Source organism: Tiliqua scincoides, chromosome 4 (assembly GCF_035046505.1).
Source record: "Tiliqua scincoides isolate rTilSci1 chromosome 4, rTilSci1.hap2, whole genome shotgun sequence".
NCBI lineage: Eukaryota > Metazoa > Chordata > Lepidosauria > Squamata > Scincidae > Tiliqua > Tiliqua scincoides.
Window position 1 is genome coordinate 28,094,195 of NC_089824.1, and position 17,110 is coordinate 28,111,304.

At 43.4% G+C, this 17,110-nt stretch overlaps 1 protein-coding gene across 1 annotated transcript in view; it reads right to left on the reverse strand.

Moving 5' to 3' along the window:
* Positions 1-536: 536 nt before the first annotated feature.
* The window catches only part of ESRP1 (epithelial splicing regulatory protein 1), a 35,189-nt gene continuing 18,615 nt past the window's right edge, over positions 537-17,110 (reverse strand). Inside the window, exons 9-14 of the mRNA XM_066624790.1 lie at positions 17,056-17,098; positions 14,546-14,847; positions 7,228-7,446; positions 5,954-6,152; positions 2,519-2,687; positions 537-627 (exon numbers count right to left, since the gene is read on the reverse strand). Of these exons, the coding sequence (XP_066480887.1) occupies positions 537-627; positions 2,519-2,687; positions 5,954-6,152; positions 7,228-7,446; positions 14,546-14,847; positions 17,056-17,098 (1,023 nt within the window). The remainder of the gene's footprint in view (positions 628-2,518; positions 2,688-5,953; positions 6,153-7,227; positions 7,447-14,545; positions 14,848-17,055; positions 17,099-17,110) is intronic.

Consider the following 17,110-nt stretch of genomic DNA (forward strand, 5'->3'; position numbering starts at 1 on the left):
TGGGGAAGAGAAGTCTGTCATGAAGACTGAACCGAACCTTCAAGTTTGGAAGTGGAATGCCTCTGATGAGAAGCTGAAGAAGCTGGGTAGGGCTGTAGCCTGACTTGGGAGCTTCCCACAGGTATACCTGTAGTATACCACAGGTATAGTGTGTCAAACCTAACCTATTTTAACATAGCAGCATGAAAACAGTCATGCCCAAGGGAAGACTCAGACACAAACAGATACCCCATACACAGTTAGCTAAGCCAGGAAGAGGACACATTACGTGGAGTTTAGAGGCTGTGTGCAGATGCTCTCATTTAGAAAAGGCAGCACAGAGCACTTTTAGCTCCAAAAGTGGCTTTAAAAAGTTTGATCGGGAACCTAGGGGCATTCTAAGAGGGTGGAAGAACACAAACAGAAGACCTTGGAGGAACACTTTGGATGTCTAGGAGCATGGGGATAAGCCATCTACTCCCAGAATGTAAGTTTGTTAGGCCAAATGCACACCTCACACATCTGAAAGAAGACATTGTTATTTACCTTTGTTCAATCTAGCTGCTTGGACCTTTAAAGACAAACCCATTCTTCGGACACTGACCTGGCCGACTCATCTGTGCGTATAGATCCATTCTCTGTTGCATGCTGTAACACAACAATGAATGTAAGGTCACAAAGGGAACAGCTGTTGACCCAAAGCATAACCTGTTACATCATTCCTAGCCTATTTCACAAACATGAAGTAGTACTTTTAAAGTACGACTTGTATGGAATGGTGCCAGTGAACCATCTATTTTGCACTCTCTGCTGTATTTAAAATATTGATACCCCACTTTTCCCCCTCATACTAAGAAAATAAGAATTACCAAGAAAAACTAGTATTTCTAAATAAGTTTCTGTAGATTAATTTCACTTGTACTAGCTGTAACCAAAGAGAAGCCTTCTGTCAATTACAAAATGCCAAATTACTCTGCAGTGGTCAATTTTGCATCTTGTGGGCCTGGATAAATATCCCCAAGTATACATCAGGTTTTGAGTTGACAAAAGACAAGACAGTTTGGTGGATAGCATTTATTGAGCTTGCAGCTATGATACGCTTTTCACAACATGGAGACTGCAGCCAACCATGACTTTTGTCATGGATTTCAATCTCGCATCATAACTAGGAATAGGCATCTTTTCCCAGGAGTCTTGGGTTGGCCTGCAATTCTGTCTTCAGGATGATAATTCCTTCTTCCTACCACCCTCATCTAATACATTCTTTTCAGATTGTTTTTCAGATCAGGTATATATTTATGGACTGCTGCAGAGCTTCTCTGTGTCCATGGGCTTCAGCTCCTGGACAAGCTCAGCATCTATTATTAATTCACCCGAATGTTCTGCTACCAAGAAACCCTAACATTCCTCACAAGCCTAGCAAGTTTGAATGTCCTCTTCTCACATCCTGCTCTTTGTTCTCTGGGGTTCTCCCCCCACTTCACCCCATCCCTATCTGGATCCACCAAGAGTGGAGTCATCTTCAGCCACAGCGAAGCCAGTGGGACTAGCACTGGGGGGAAATGGGAATGCAACACCATGCATCACACAGGCTGCAAAATAATTGTCAGCCAATTCTAAACTGGTCAACAACCCAAATTCAGAGGAAACACCAACTAGTGTACTTCAATAAAGTTGCTAGCTTGTACAGGTAGAGCCTCTTTATCCACATGGGCTCTGTTCCCAGACACACTATGGATACAGAAAACTGGATAACAAAATCTGTGGTTTTTGGAGCCCACATGAAGCCTCTGCAGGGTCTTCCGAGTCCAACAGAGGCTGCATATGGCCTTTATGGACCTCAGAAAGGCCTTCAGAGGTCCTAGAAGGGCACTTTCAGTTTTTGCTGTAAACTAGAAGTTTGCTTCTAGGACCTCTGGAGGCCATTCTGAGGCCCGAAAAGGCCATGTGCAGCCTCTATGGGACTCAGAAGAGCCTGCAGAGGTGACCTGAGCACAGCTGCAGTCTTCTCCAAGGCTTCAGGTTAGGCCAAAGGTGGCTCAGTGTGGGTCCAGAGGGCCCGCACTGAGCCAAGTCTGCAGCTAAGTAGGTTCAATCTGTACTGAACTGCTGTTATGACCCACTCATTTAATATAAGGGCTTATCATAGCATAACATGTCTGAGAAACAAGAATTAGTGTTGCTCCATTTCACCACATTTCTAGCACAATAATACTAGTTGGTCAATTTTGTCCTACTGAGAGAAGGTTTGGGAGACTTGCTTCAGCACAGCATAGGGCCACTGACAGAGAACAGGTTGTATCCAAGGTCCCTTTCCTCCAGAAAAGAAAACCTTTGGCTACAACCCAATGTTTTTAATGACAACTTCTCCAACTGGTAACTTACAGTGTGTTGATTTTCCACGCAAGTCATCGAGACAAGACGTAGAGTAAATTCATATAAATGGATCCTGACCAGAGGCAATCACCCTACATTGCTTGCTGTATTATAACCATTAACATGCATTTCCTGCAAGGAGTTCTTCCTCACTTTTTAATACCTGGGGTAGTACGCTGCGTAGTTCATAAAGAGCTGAGGGCCAGCTGGATAATATGCTGTGGAAGGTTGCAGTGTCCGTGGATTGAGAAGCACAGAGGGCTGGTAAAGGGCTGCTTCCGTTGGTATGACTGCTGTAGGAGCTGGAAATGTGTATGAAGGTGGAGACATGCCTAATAAGAAAAAAGAATGAGGCAACACAGATGAAGCATCATAACATTCCCATGCAATGCTTGTTCTAAACGCAGAGATACGATATGATTATGCTTTGTCTGAAAGTCATAGCTTGTTAAAGACCCTATTATTTCATCCCATCCCATTCATGATCATGACAAGATCATGCAGCAGTCACTTCTGGCCCATCATTTCAAACAAAAGCTGCTTCAGTTGACATCCATACAGAGGAAGTCACTCTGGGGCTACTTCCAGCATATTGTTGAAACAGCATATGGCTGGAAAGAACTGTTTTTAGACAGTACACTAACACATTAAGACATATCTATTCTAAGAAACATTTACATGGACAAACCTTTGTTTTGCACTTTGGACACCCTCAATAAGGGTTTCCTCTTCCAACAAAACCCCTCTTGAAAACTTAAAGCTACTTTATACTAAACCAGACTAAGATGGTATTGTCTACAGTGACTGCTGGTTGGCTGCTCTCCAGCTTCTTTCCCTGTCCTGCCTGGAGATGCTAGAAATTGAACCCCAGTCCCCTTCTGCATGCAAAGCATTATCACTGAGTTATAGTCTCCATCCTTCAGCTCATCTGATGGCTTTTAAGACTCTCAGCCTTTTACAGCCTTCAGACATTGGCAATGAAACTGTCCTGCTCCCAGACACCGGAGGTCTCCTATAGTCACTTGAGCCCCCCACTGTGCACGTTCACTTGAAATTGAACATCCTTCTAAAGTTTACAGAACCACAAAATGAGCATCCATCCCCATTTGTCATATACAGCAATTGTGTTATGCAGTATACCCAGGGGTGATACAGCATTTTCCAAGCAAAACTCAAAGTGCGTTGCAATAGCTTTTAACATAAATGTATACACAAATTGGAAGAGTGGGAATAAAAATATTCCAAATATAAAAAGGTATATTAGCAGGCTAGCCTAGGCATGTTTACTTGGCAGTAAATTCCATTGTGTTTAGGAGGATGTACTCCCAGGCAAGTTTGCATAGGATCATAATCTTAACATAATGTGAGCTATGCACTATCTAGCCCTTCAGACAACAATGATCTAGACTTTTGGTCCAAGGCAGATTTCTCAGTTTGCCTCCTGCTGAGCCTGTCACTTATTCTCAGATAATGTCCTTTGGAAAAGTTTCAAAGGCAGAACCTGAGCTCTCCTGCTGACAATATCTTCTACAGCAGGAGCAGTGAAGTATTGGTGTTCTATTCCCCACCCTTGACTATTGTCCTGACCATAAGTGGAAGATGGCAATTTAAAAAAATTCTATTTCCTCACGTAAAACGTATGATTCTAATATAGCAGGGCTGAATCTCTTCCTGCGGTGCCTTAAAAAAAACAACACACAGCCACACAGAGCAATCATTTCAACTCTAAATACATTCAAACAGCCAGGTCTGACTATTAACTGGTCTCCTGCAAGCCAGGTGTGCTAGCCTGATCAGCTTCCCTAAAGCAAGAATTCCGCAGAGAGAGTGCCACCACCAAAATGGCCTTACCCAAGGCTCACATCAGAAAGCTGCATCATGTATTAAAAGGCATTTTCATTTGATGCCATTTCACATATTCCAAGACTGAACCACTGAAAGACTCTCAAGATTTATCTATGCTCTGACTCAGATGAAACCCTGGATGCACAACCAACTTCCCAAAACCAATTCCAGCCTTCTAAGGTTTGCTTAGAAATCTGACAGAATCTGGCCTCTTGAAAAATCAAAATTAAAAAGCAAGCTTCCTGCTCTGCATATCTGCAAAGAAGGTACTGAAAAGTCTGTGCATAGTGTCTGGTAGCATCTCAGAAACTAGTGGAAGGACAAACAGGATATCCTATAGCCACAAGCATAAAACGCCTTAGCCGTCCACCATGGTTAATACTCTGACCTCTAGTACACCTATTCCAAACCCTGATGCTAAGTTTTCAATACCACCATCCCAAACTTTTAGTATATCTATTCAGACAGATTTTGGAAATCCGATACATCTAGACAGGCAATTTTCAACCTTTTTCATTCATGGCACACTAACAAGGTGCTAAAATTGTTAAGGAACACCATCGGTTTCTTGACAACTGACAAGGCACACTGTGCTGCTAGTGGGGCGCTCACATCCCCCTATGGCCCTACTACTAAGTAATCCTCAGACTCCTGCGCAAACCTGCAGTCCATCTGCAGCAGCACACCAATGTGCCATGGCACATTGGTTGAAAATCGTTGATCTAGATGAGGAGTCTCCAAACCCCAGCCCGGGGCCAGAAGCAGCCCGCAGCAAGCCTCTTTCTGTTCCGCGGCCAACCTCTTGTCCCCTGAAAGCCTCTGGCCCACTCAACTGAACATGAACAGAACTATGCTCCGATTGTGTCTGGAGGGCGTTATGAGGGCCAGAGAGGTTGAATAAATGAGCCCATTCATTCGTTTATTCACTCATCTAAGTTCCATCTCTAATTTATTTAAATTTTATATTTAAATTTGTTTTCTGGCCCTCCATACCATGCCAGATATTTGATGCAGCCCTCTGGCCAAAAAGTTTGGAGACCCCTGATCTAGACAATGGTTCCCAACCTGGGGTGCATGTACCCCCAGGGGTACTTGCCAGGACCTTTAGTGGTAACTCAAAAAAGAATTAGATAATGGCAGAAAAAGGCTGGTCTGTATCAGAATGGCTTGTGGGGCTTGGCAAGTCAAGAAGGAAGGCAGCTAGCTGGCTGTGAAAGCCCACCAACTGCTAGTTTTTGGTCATCAAATTGTGTAATCAGTTATGGACCAATAGCTGAAAACAAATTTGAAATAACAGCAACTATTAATTACAAACACTTTGCTAATATGACAGTTACAATTTATGGAAATAGGCTGCCAAGGAGCATGCAAGTGAAAACCCACTTAGGAACCACTGATCTGGACAATTGCAACATTAAGGACTAGGACACCTATATGCTGTGTGTGTATATATATTTAAATTAGACACATCCCCACTGCAAAGTTAAGCTTAGAAAAAAACCCCAGAAAATGTGTGTCAGCAGAGAAGCAGGAAGTAAGGAAGCCAACTCCTCTTCAGATCACAGTAGTCCACAACCAAAAGAAGAAAACAAAAATCAAAAATAGGCTGTACCGATTCCAGGTAGGAAAGTTTTGTGTCCCAGACCCCACACACTGAACTTTTCCAAAAGAGAGATACAAGAGTTGAGAAAAGAAGCTCCAACACCTACCAGCATACAGCGTAGAATAGCGCCAAGACCCAAGCAAAACTTACATGGTAACTTACATGGTGGTGGGGATAAGCCATTTCGATTTAAAGTGCCCCCCATTAATACAAAGTTCATCTCCTCAGCAGAACACTGAAAGACTTCAACGTATCTGTCCTTCATGGTTTTCTTATGGCACTTCTGAGCAGCCATAAATGCTCGGTCTGAAGATTTCATTTGGATAAAAGCATCTCCAGAAGGACGTCCCTGAGGAGAAAAGGAGCGGGGTGGGAAGATGAGGTGCAACATCACTACATAACCATTGACTCAATTAAAATCAATGAGTTACAGAAACAGCAGTTTCATTAGAACCACCCCTGGTTTTAGTAAGCATGGAGAGAGTCTTCTAAGGTTGGGGGAAAGTGGATGCAAAACTGGTGTAAAACAAAGGGTATGAGCTGCTTCAAATCTCAGCTCTGCCATTAACTCAGCTGTTCCCCACTGGGAACCACCAGTGAGTTGTGATCCAATTTTTGTTGGGTTGTGAAACTGACAGGGCAGACTAGGCTATGTGCATCAAGAGGGGTAGTGCTGCCTCATCACCATTATAGCTACACCCCCTCACATTTATAAATCAGACAGCAGCCTCTAGGGCAAGGGTGCCCAAACCCTTCCCAGGGGGCCACTTGTGGCCCTTGGGGACTCCCAATCAGGCCCTCGGAGAGCCCCCAGTCTCCAGTGCACCTCTGGCCCTCTGGAGACTTGCTGGAGCCCGTGCTGGCCCAGTGCAACTGCTCTCAGCCTGAGGACGACTGTTTGACTTTGCACCTGAGCTGTGGGACAAGCACTCCCTCTTCACTACTTGTTGTTTCATGTCTGTGATGCAGCAGTGGCAGTGAAGGAAAGGCTAGCCTTGCTTTATGCAAGGCCTTTTATAGGCCTTGAGCTATTGCAAGACCTTCATTCATGCAAGTTCCATCTCTAATATATTCATTTATGCAAATTTATTCAAATTTTAAATGTAAATTAATTTTTTTTCCCTGGCCCTCAACAGTGTCAGAGATGTAGCTCTCCTGCCAAAATGTTTGGACACCCCTGCTCTAGGGCCTCTAAAAGTTTTGGAACCACTGTATTAACTCATTTAGGTGGCCTTCAGCAAGCCACACCCTTAGACTTCCCATCTGCAATATGGGAATAAAAGTTGATCTACCAGGGTTTGTGAAGGATTACCAATTCCTACATGTGAAATACTCAAAACACTTATGCCCTACAGAAGAGCTATGCATTAATTGCTACTAGACAATTGAACACTGACAAGCAAGGCTGATTCTTCTTCACTTACCTGGTGATTCAATACCATATGAACACCATGAGTTCGGATATCCACTGAAAACTCCCCCAGAAACCCCAATATGTCCTCTATAGTGGCAGCATAGGGAAGACCACGTAATCTTATGCAGTCCCTGACATTGGTAGGAGCCACAAATTGCTGAGGTAGTACTGGAAGAATAGATGGTGCCGGAAGAGGAATGAGAGGAGCAGAGGAGTACCTGTTTAGCACCTGCAAACAAACAATGACAGCCTTGTGATTTTATACATTAAAAAAAATGCAAGCTGCTCCATCATTTCATTAACACATTACAATTCTTATTTAACTAAATGATCAAACTGGTAAGTTCTTCTAGTATCTCCTTTTAACACTATTCCCTTCTCTGGATAGGACTTGCATTTTCTTTAATAAATTTTCTTCCTGCTTTTCAAAAAACTCAAAGCCACTTACAAATAAAATCCAAGGACAAAGATTTCAGTACAATAGACAAAAAACAAGCAATAAAATTACAATTCAGTAGCTCAAGCATAGATACCTAAGAGACATGATTTAAAGAAAGTAAACTTTAAGGCACAGAAGTCTTCTGTTTCTTTTTCAAACATAGCAAACATCCTGGATCTTTCAAAGAAGGGTGCTCCATAACAATGTAAAGCTTTCCCGAACAGGTTTTTAAGACAGAAGGTGCTGTCTGATCCAATCCTTTTTGGTGGCAAGAACTTCCTATATCTAAACCAGATGGAGTTGCTGGTGTCCAAACACTCCCTATATTAGCCAGTATTATTGGCAACCTTCAGTCTCGAAAGACTATGGTATCGCGCTCTGAAAGGTGGTTCTGGCACAGCGTCTAGTGTGGCTGAAAAGGCCAATCCGGGAGTGACAATCCCTTCCACACTGGGAGCAAGTGCAGTATGTCCCTGGTCTGTCTCCCTGGCTATGGGCCTTCCTTCTTTGCCTCTTAGCCTCAGAATGTTGGCAAAGTGTCTCTTCAAACTGGGAAAGGCCATGCTGCACAGCTTGCCTCCAAGCAGGTCGCTCAGAGGCCAGGATTTCCCACTTGTTGAGGTCCATTCCTAAGGCCTTCAGATCCCTCTTGCAGATGTCCTTGTATCGCAGCTGTGGTCTACCTGTAGGGCGCTTTCCTTGCACAAGTTCACCATAGAGGAGATCCTTTGGGATCCGGCCATCATCCATTCTCACGACATGACCGAGCCAACGCAGGCGTCTCTGTTTCAGTAGTGCATACATGCTAGGGATTCCAGCACGTTCCAGGACTGTGTTGTTAAGAACTTTGTCCTGCCAGGTGATGCAGAGAATGCGTCGGAGGCAGCGCATGTGGAAAGCATTCAGTTTCCTCTCCTGTTGTGAGTGAAGAGTCCATGACTCGCTGCAGTACAGAAGTGTACTCAGGACGCAAGCTCTGTAGACCTGGATCTTGGTATGTTCCGTCAGCTTCTTGTTGGACCAGACTCTTGGGCAGCTAATGTGCTGATGCAACAAGAACAACTGTGGGCTAAAGGCAGGAGTGGGTCCTTACAACAAGAATAATTTCAGTCTAGATAGAAGGTATCTGAGGGGGAATATGATTGAGACATATAAAATTATACATGCATTGGATATAGGGAAGTTCTTTTCCCACTCATGTAAGATCAGTACCAGGGGGCATCCACTAAAATTGAGTGGCAGGACCGTTGGGACAAAAGAAAATATTTTTTACTCAGCAAGTAATTAATACATGATACTCTTTACTACAGGATGTTATAATGGCACCTGGTTTAGATGCCTTTAAAAGTGAGTTGGACAGATTTAGGAAGGAAATATCATCATGGCTTGTATACTGTGATGGACTATACGAAACCTCTGGGTTTTAGATGCTGCCTCTCTCTGAATTTGAGATGCAACACAATAGGACAATAGGCAATAGGACATGGGTGTCTTGTGAGCTCCCCAAGGCATCTGGTGGGCCACTGTGAGATACAGGAAGCTGGACTAGATGGGCCCTTGCCCTGATCTGACAGGGTTCTTATGCTCTTGACTATTCAGGGCAGAGAGTTAGGCCCATCTCCTGCTTCTTTTCAGCAAAGGGTGTTAAAAAGGGAGAGGAACTGAGCTTTGAAGATGCCCAAATCCCTCTTCCCCCTACACAATCTTTTAAACTGGAGTAGTTTAACTCCAGTTTCCAGCCATATGGCTATCCATACAGCTAACTGGAACAGGCAACAGACTGGCAGGAGATGCCCACTTCTGTCCACTGATCCTCTTCCCTCCTGGACTGGAACAGAAAGCGGAGGACAAAAGAGAAGCGTGGCGGAAAGAAGAGCAATGGGTTAGTGTTGGAAGATCAGGGGCTAGCATATCTCTAGGCAAGGGAGGCAGCACTTGGCAGTTTTGGGCCAGCCCTGCCCTCAAAGTTTAAAGAGCCAGGGAATTTGGTCTCCGAGAAACTCTCCTCAAACACGCCCTTCACCCCCTTCTAACAATGCAATGTCCTCACCAATGTCCATTAGAACTGAAGCTGAAATAGCAAAGGAAGGGGTACAGAACAATGAAATTACAGTACATATGTACTACACGTACACTTGGTATTCACTGATTTGTAATTCCATACTGCATAAGAATTGCACATTGCATCAAGTCACTGTGGTTGAATAGAAATGCACTATTTCAAGCAAGACTTAAATAAAGCGGATTCAGGATGCTCATTTTAAGCAGGAGATTTAACACGTGATTGCTTTTATCAAAGATGCCTTTGGCTTAAATTCAGAAAGTGCCGTAACTGCCCTTGCAAGTTCATTCAACTGAATTACAATGAAGAAATCGATATAATTCTTCATTCCAATCAAGCTACACTAAATAGAATTTAATTTGTCACTAAAGCTGGACAGAGTTAAATATGCAAGTTTGATATAAAAATCTGGAAAGCAATTCTCTCATTTTTTACTGGAACATGTAAATGAATCCCAATTCACTATACACCAGCTGGACTTCAACATAGGTAGAACAAACCCCTGCTTAGTGGTACAGTTCACTGGAACTATGTCATGGACTGGTTGCAGAGGTTAAAAGTCACTTTTAAGCAACAAGAGTTACAAATTCCATAGTACCAACAGTCAATAAGACTGGTGGTCTTGTTTACTATTCAGCGTTTTAATTTCATATAATTTTTCCAAGGGAGTTTAGAAGACTTAGAAACAGTCCCATATAATTTCATGCACGCTTGAAGGCTTTAAAAAATATCTTTCAAGTGATTTACAAGATGTTACAGGTTTGTTTTTTTAAGAATATACTAGCTTTTTGCATCATGGATGTCTGAGAACCCAATCCTATGCATATCTACTCAGAAGCAAGTCCCATTAGAGTCAACGAGGCTTTCTCCAAGGAAAATGTGGATAGGCTAGGCTGCGAGTCCATTCTTTTCCACAGGTGCAGCATATCCTATGGTAGAGCTTAGCAGGTATGATAGTGCTGGCATGGCAAGTGATAGATGTTTCAACTCACATATAGCTCCCGGGAACCTAAGCTGTGTGTATGTAAAGGACTTGGCGTACCTTGGTATCTTCTGCCAAATAATCTTACAGATAAAATTCTAAACACAGATTGAAGACAACTAAAATACCGTTCACTAAAACACAATCATAAGCACAGTATCAGAAGGCAGACTAAATCATAATAGCCTCAAATGATTTTTTAAAAATTGCACATTGCACCATATTCCATGAAAAACCGAACCAATTCCACACTCAGTCAACTGAAGAGATGCATTTTCACATAACAAAACACAGTATGAGACCAGATGGGGGTCTGTAGGGAGTTCATTTCATAAAGCTGGTGCCACAACCAAGGCAACCCTTGTCCTCTTGCTGTGGATGCCAGCAGCAGCTCAGCTAGCAGGGGAATCTGGAGCATGGCTTCAGATGCAAACTGCACAGGGAGGAACATTTAATTAAGAAGAGCCCCATCGGATCAGGCCAAACGCCCATCTAGTCCAGCTTCCTGTATCTCACAGTGGCCCACCAAATGCATCCGGGAGCACACAAGACAGACACAACTTGCATCCCGGTGCCCTCCCCTGTATCTGGCAATCAGAGGCAGCCTGCCTCTAAAACCAAGAGATTTGCACATACCTATTATGACTTGTAACCCATAATGAACTTTTCCTCCAGAAATTTGTCCAATCCCCTCTTAAAGGCATCCAGGCAAGATGCCGTCATTACTTCCCGTGGCAAAGAGTTCCACAAACTAATTACACGATGGGTAAGGAAATATTTTCTTCTCTCTGTCCTCTCTCAACACTCAACTTTCGTGGATGTCCACTGGTTCTGGTGTTATGCAAGAGGGAAAAGAGCATCTCTCTATCCATCTCTTGCATGATTTTGTACGTTTCAATCATGTCCCCCCTCAGGTGCCTAAGAGGTCCAAACGCTGTAGCCATTGTACAGCAATGTTTTTAAATGGCAACCAGAACAATAAGCCAAATAAGCAACATTGTTGGGAAAGCCTACAATATTAGGCACAAGTGGCAGTAACCAGTACAAGCCCTTGCCCCTGGACAGCCACTTGCAGCACTGAGAGCTGTGCATTTATTATTTGTTGCTGGATTGAGGAGACACATGTCAGGTGCTAACCTGATGAATAGTGCATAAGTGCAGAAGCTTTATGGATGAATGCAGCAACACGCACAACCAACTGCTTCTGTGCCCGAATGTCTTGATTGAAAGCAAGGATTGTACCCATTATATAGGTGCAAACTGAGGCTCTGAAACTCAGCAGCCGTCATGAATATGTACAGTTTAGGCCTAGGTTAGCATGTGAAGCCTGAACCAAACTAAGTCAGTAACGGAGAAGTGGCTAGCAGTTCCTACCTGCAGGAATGTGAGTAAACAACAAGAATTACAACCCATTGGAATGGGTAACACCTCAGTAAACTGAGGGGCGCCTGATCAAGCGGAATGCAGCTATGGATCTCCAGTTGGGAGGGGTAAGAACTAGGAGGGCTAGCAACCACACCCACTCCGAGAAAGTTCTGTCCTCAAATGTTTCTGATTAGACCGTCTAAATAAGTATGCAGTCACCTCAGTACTATTAGCATAAAAAGTATAATTAGTGCCCCAAGGGGTGTGTCCGGTCCTTCTTGGACAGAGGTTTTGGGTGCACATCCTGCATGCAGGGAACCCCATTGTCCAACATGGGCATCTGGCCTAACAGGTAGGCTGGAGCTAAAAGATCTACAAGAGAAGCTAACTCAGGTGAGAGTTAGGGATGAATAGACAGAGCCAGCTAGCTTGATTATTTTATTGCTGGCATGTTTCCTAGATGTTTATGCCTCTAGCATTTGCTGCCTTATGTAACCTTATGTACTTAATAAACTAAAATCTCTTTTACTAAGTTGTTTCATTGTCTGTTGGGGACAAAGGTTCAGAATCCTGCCTAGCTGTTCAGCAAGCTACCAAGTGCTCATTGAGGTCTAGTAACTTGAGGACTGAAGCTTTAATTGGAGAAAGCACTCAGTGCCTGCAAGGGATAGAGTTAAGCCTAGAGGGTCTCAGTGTCCCTGGACTGAGGCACTGGCACATACAGGGTGGTGGCAGTACTACTGGGCGGGGGGGGGCCTTGAGGGCTTTAGGGTTAGAGAACCCTGAGCACCCCAAACCCCCGCTAAGTTTGCGTCAGCAGCCTACACCATGGCTTCCTCATGAGGAAGCTGCTTGAACCATTCACTAAACAGGCTATACTATATCTCCAAAACTAGATGCGATAGGGCAAAACGGATGCCATTTTTGGAATCGGCACCCCAAATATACCCAGGAATTGGTGTAATGTTTAAGGAAGCAAAATGTGTGTTGGCCAGTGTAATCGACAGGGCAAGTGCCACCAAATAGCTGTTTCAGGCAGCTGCTGAGGTCCCCATAGCCAATAGACATTACTCCCTAGTCAAGACTGGGCTTAATGGCTGCTGGCTGGACCTCTCATCTCACTGACAGGTTTGTGATAGAAACTGGTTTCTTTGAGCCATCCACCCTGCCCCCAAGATACCTCACACTGCTGTTGCAAGTCTGAAGAAATCTGCATCTGTCACACATGCTTTTTCAATGGGAGGGGCCTTTGAGAGAGTATCCTACCAAGATGCCCTCAAACTGGTATCCACCTTGTTGATAAAGGCAAGTCAAGTGTATATCACAAGCAGTATGTCCACTGTCCCATCAAGACTAGCCCAGCCCAGAAGAAAGCCAAGCTGTTTTAGAGTCATGCCAGCAAGCTGCATGAAATCCTGCTTAATAAACCTGTTAAGCTACCAACACTTCTGTCAAGCCTGAAATCAGTAATCAAGATTCAGCAGACAACACCTCAGCCTTACCTGTGCCTTATAAGACTTCACTAGATACTGCCCCACCCATTCGCAAGCCTACCTCTTTCCAGTCACATGGCTAGAAACTTGTTTTCAAGGAAAAGCAGGATTCTCCCTCTGTTCAAATGAGTGCCCAGTTTGCAAAACAGATGATCTCGCACACCCTCAAATATTTCACAGATTGCCAATTTGTGTTGAGGCAACCAAGAAAGAATGAACAGCCACAAACTCAATTTAAAAGCAAAGAGTATTGGAAAAAAATATACTGTACTAGAAAAAGAAGAGACAGTATTGCAATACTTAGCACCAAAACACAAGCCTTGCTAGGGTCAGCATTGTGTTCTTGCACTGCTATCCACTTTTGATTTGTTGATGTACACGGTAGGCATCCCTCATCCAAAGTGCTTGGGACCAGAAAGTGTTTTAGATTTTTCTATATTTTAGAAAGCATGCATATACATAATGAGTGATCTTGGGGATGGGGCCCAAGTCTAAACACAAAATTCATTTATTTTTCATATACCCTTATACACAGCCTGAAGGTAATTTTAATGATTTTGTGCATGAAACAGTTTCCGATTTCTTCAGGCAAAGAAGTTTTAAAAGTCATGTTAGAACTCAAAGAGTTCCGTATTTCTGAACTCCAGATAAGGGGTACTCAACCTGTATTTTATCCATTACAGTTATAGGTGTCTTGTAAGTTGCTCTGATTTTTTTTAAATTTAAAAGTAGGGCACAACACATTATGAAGCGTGCAGGAATTCATATGTGCACACACAAGGCCATCAAGTCGCAGCCACCCTTCCGTCAGATATAAAATTCTAGAATGTAGAGGGAAGGAGCTCAGCCATTACTTCATTCATGATTATGACCCAGGAGCATGGTGAATCCAGGACTGAACAGCTGCAATGACTTTCCATCCAGTGTTGTCATACTGATCCCTTCCCCCCTTAACATGCCATGACATTAGTGAACACTGGTACTCACCTGCTGGACCTCAGCTGCTGTGCTCCTGAAGAGTTCTATGTACCTTTTACCCAATAAGTCCTTGTGTTTTTTCAATGCGTTTTGTGCATATTCCTCACAGGCAAACAACACGAAGGCATCCCCCGTGGGCCTATTGTCAGGATATGTAACAAAAAGGATTCCTTCTTTGCCACCTGTCACAGGACAGTGCTGACCGAAAAATGCTAAGACTTCTTCTGTTGTTGCGTTGAACGGGAGTCCCCGCATTCGGACAATCACTTGGTTCTCTTTGGACAGAAACTGAGCTACTTCATTGGAAGTGCCTTAAAGGAAAACCCAAAACAAGAGAAGTTGAGGTAGTTAAGAGTTATTGAGCAAGACCTTAACCCTCTCCTTGTGTGGCATTTATTCATTTTTTGAACTTTTCTGTGCAAGAATCAGAAATACTATACAGCCATGGAGGACACACCCTTACAAGCTGAGCAGTGCAATATTTTTACTTGTTTAAAAGGTCCACCCTTACCTTAGGCAATGCGTAGGCTTTATTTAAAGTTGAGAACAGACACACTCAGCTAGTGCTTTAGGACTAGGCTCCTGAATCAAAAGCTCATCTTGCACTAAATCCTTCATTTTTCCTGTCACCTTTAAGAATCATCCCAGCCAAACACCTTTCTGCAATTAGCCTATATTTTGATTTGATCCACAAAAGAGCCATTCAGTTCTCCAGCACAGGAAAAATTCCCCCTATTTTGTATACAAAATGCTAACATTTTTTTTCCTATTCTAAAAAGGCAAGGGGTTTTTGAGAAGGGGGCAATAGCTCAGTGAGAGCGCAATGAGGGTCCTCACGTCAATCCCTAGCATATACGTAGCACAATCTGTAGTTACAATTAAGTATAAGGCAACTTTTGATCTTCATATATAAATGTCACAATAATTCATAGATGAGGTATTGCAACATTGTTTATGGATTAGAACTTCCCCCTTGAATTGGATTGTTGCAAAAGCCCTGCCCAGATGACTCTACAGGAGCACGTGGAAGGAGAAAGAAAGGGAGCCAGGCATTAGTGCTTAAACTCAACTTCTGAATCTTCTGACCATGGATTTGGCCCTTTGTTATCACAATACACCTTAACTTCCCCACCTCTCCAAGCAACTAGAAGTGGTAGCAACTCTGGATGTATCCATGTGACCACCACTCCATACAGTTATGGCTGCCACATGTTTAAGGTCTCATGCATGCATTAATGTTGTAGCATGGCAACCACTTTGGCAAAGTTCAGTTCAACACTGTTATTAGTACAGTGATTGTGAACATAACTGTTGCTCCCCACTCCTGCATTTAAGCTTGTTATTGTCCATTAAGGGTGCAATCCTAACCCCTTATGTCAGTGCTTTCCAACACTGGCATAGCGGTGCCAATTGGACATGTGCTGCATCCTACAATTGGGTGTCACTCACGGAGGCCTCCTCAAAGTAAGGGAATGTTTGTTCCCTTACTTGAGAGCTGCATTGCCCTTATGTCAGTGCCAGAAAGCACTGACATAAGGGGTTAGGATTGCGCCCTAAGTCAGTTCTCTCTCAAAACATATAATAGCTTTGCTGCCACTGCTGCCTTTAGCATTTTTACTAGAGGTAGGCTCTATGTTTTTAAAACATTAGTGTCTCCAAGACCAGTGCCCAGTTGTACAAAATCCCACTCCTTGAACCTTCTGAAATACATGGCTAGTTTCACATGCATCACACTGGCATGTATATACAATGCAGGAAGAAAAAATTTTATATATCCATTACATCTCCTAGAATATGCTGTAAGTTAGGGATGCGTACAATTACTTGCTTGTGTACTTAGGCCTCTCTCCCAGTCTTGTCAGCCACAAAAAGGGGGTGAATGAACACTGTAGGGTGCATGCACCCAATCACATGCCACATTTTACATTGAGTCTGAAAATGCTCTTGTTAACTATCCATCTCTCCATGTGCTGCCTCTACATGGAGTAAAGGTGTGCAAGTTGACCAACTGTCTCTTAATAATCCAAGGATCTTACTCTAGGGGATAGAGGGTAATGTCTCAGTGGTTCAGCACATGCTTTGTTATGTAGAAGGTTTCATGCTCAAGCCCTGGCATTTGTCACTAAAGGTTTCTATGCAGCACAGCTGGGAAGATTCCTACTTAGGGCCTTGGAGACCCATTTCCATAAGAGAGACAATACAGGGCTATTTAATTAGCTGCATTTTTATCCCACCCTTCCTCCAAGGAGCTCAAGGTGGTATATTGGTCTCTTCCTTTTATCCTCATAACCATGTGAGGCCGGTTAGGCAGAAACAGACTGACTGAGACTTGCCCAAGGTCACCCAAGGAACTTAATGGCTGGGCAGAGATTTGAACCCAAACTGTCTGGATAACCCAAAGAGCTGACTCTGAATAAGACAGTTTCATTTGAGCACCAGTATCAATTTTAAACAATAAAGATTCTGCCACTAGATAGAAGCTACTTGTTGTGTGAACCTGAATTAAAGAGAAAGATCACCTCCAGCAATTTTCAGGAAATCTTCACCTGTTGCTTTGTATACCTAGGAAGAAAA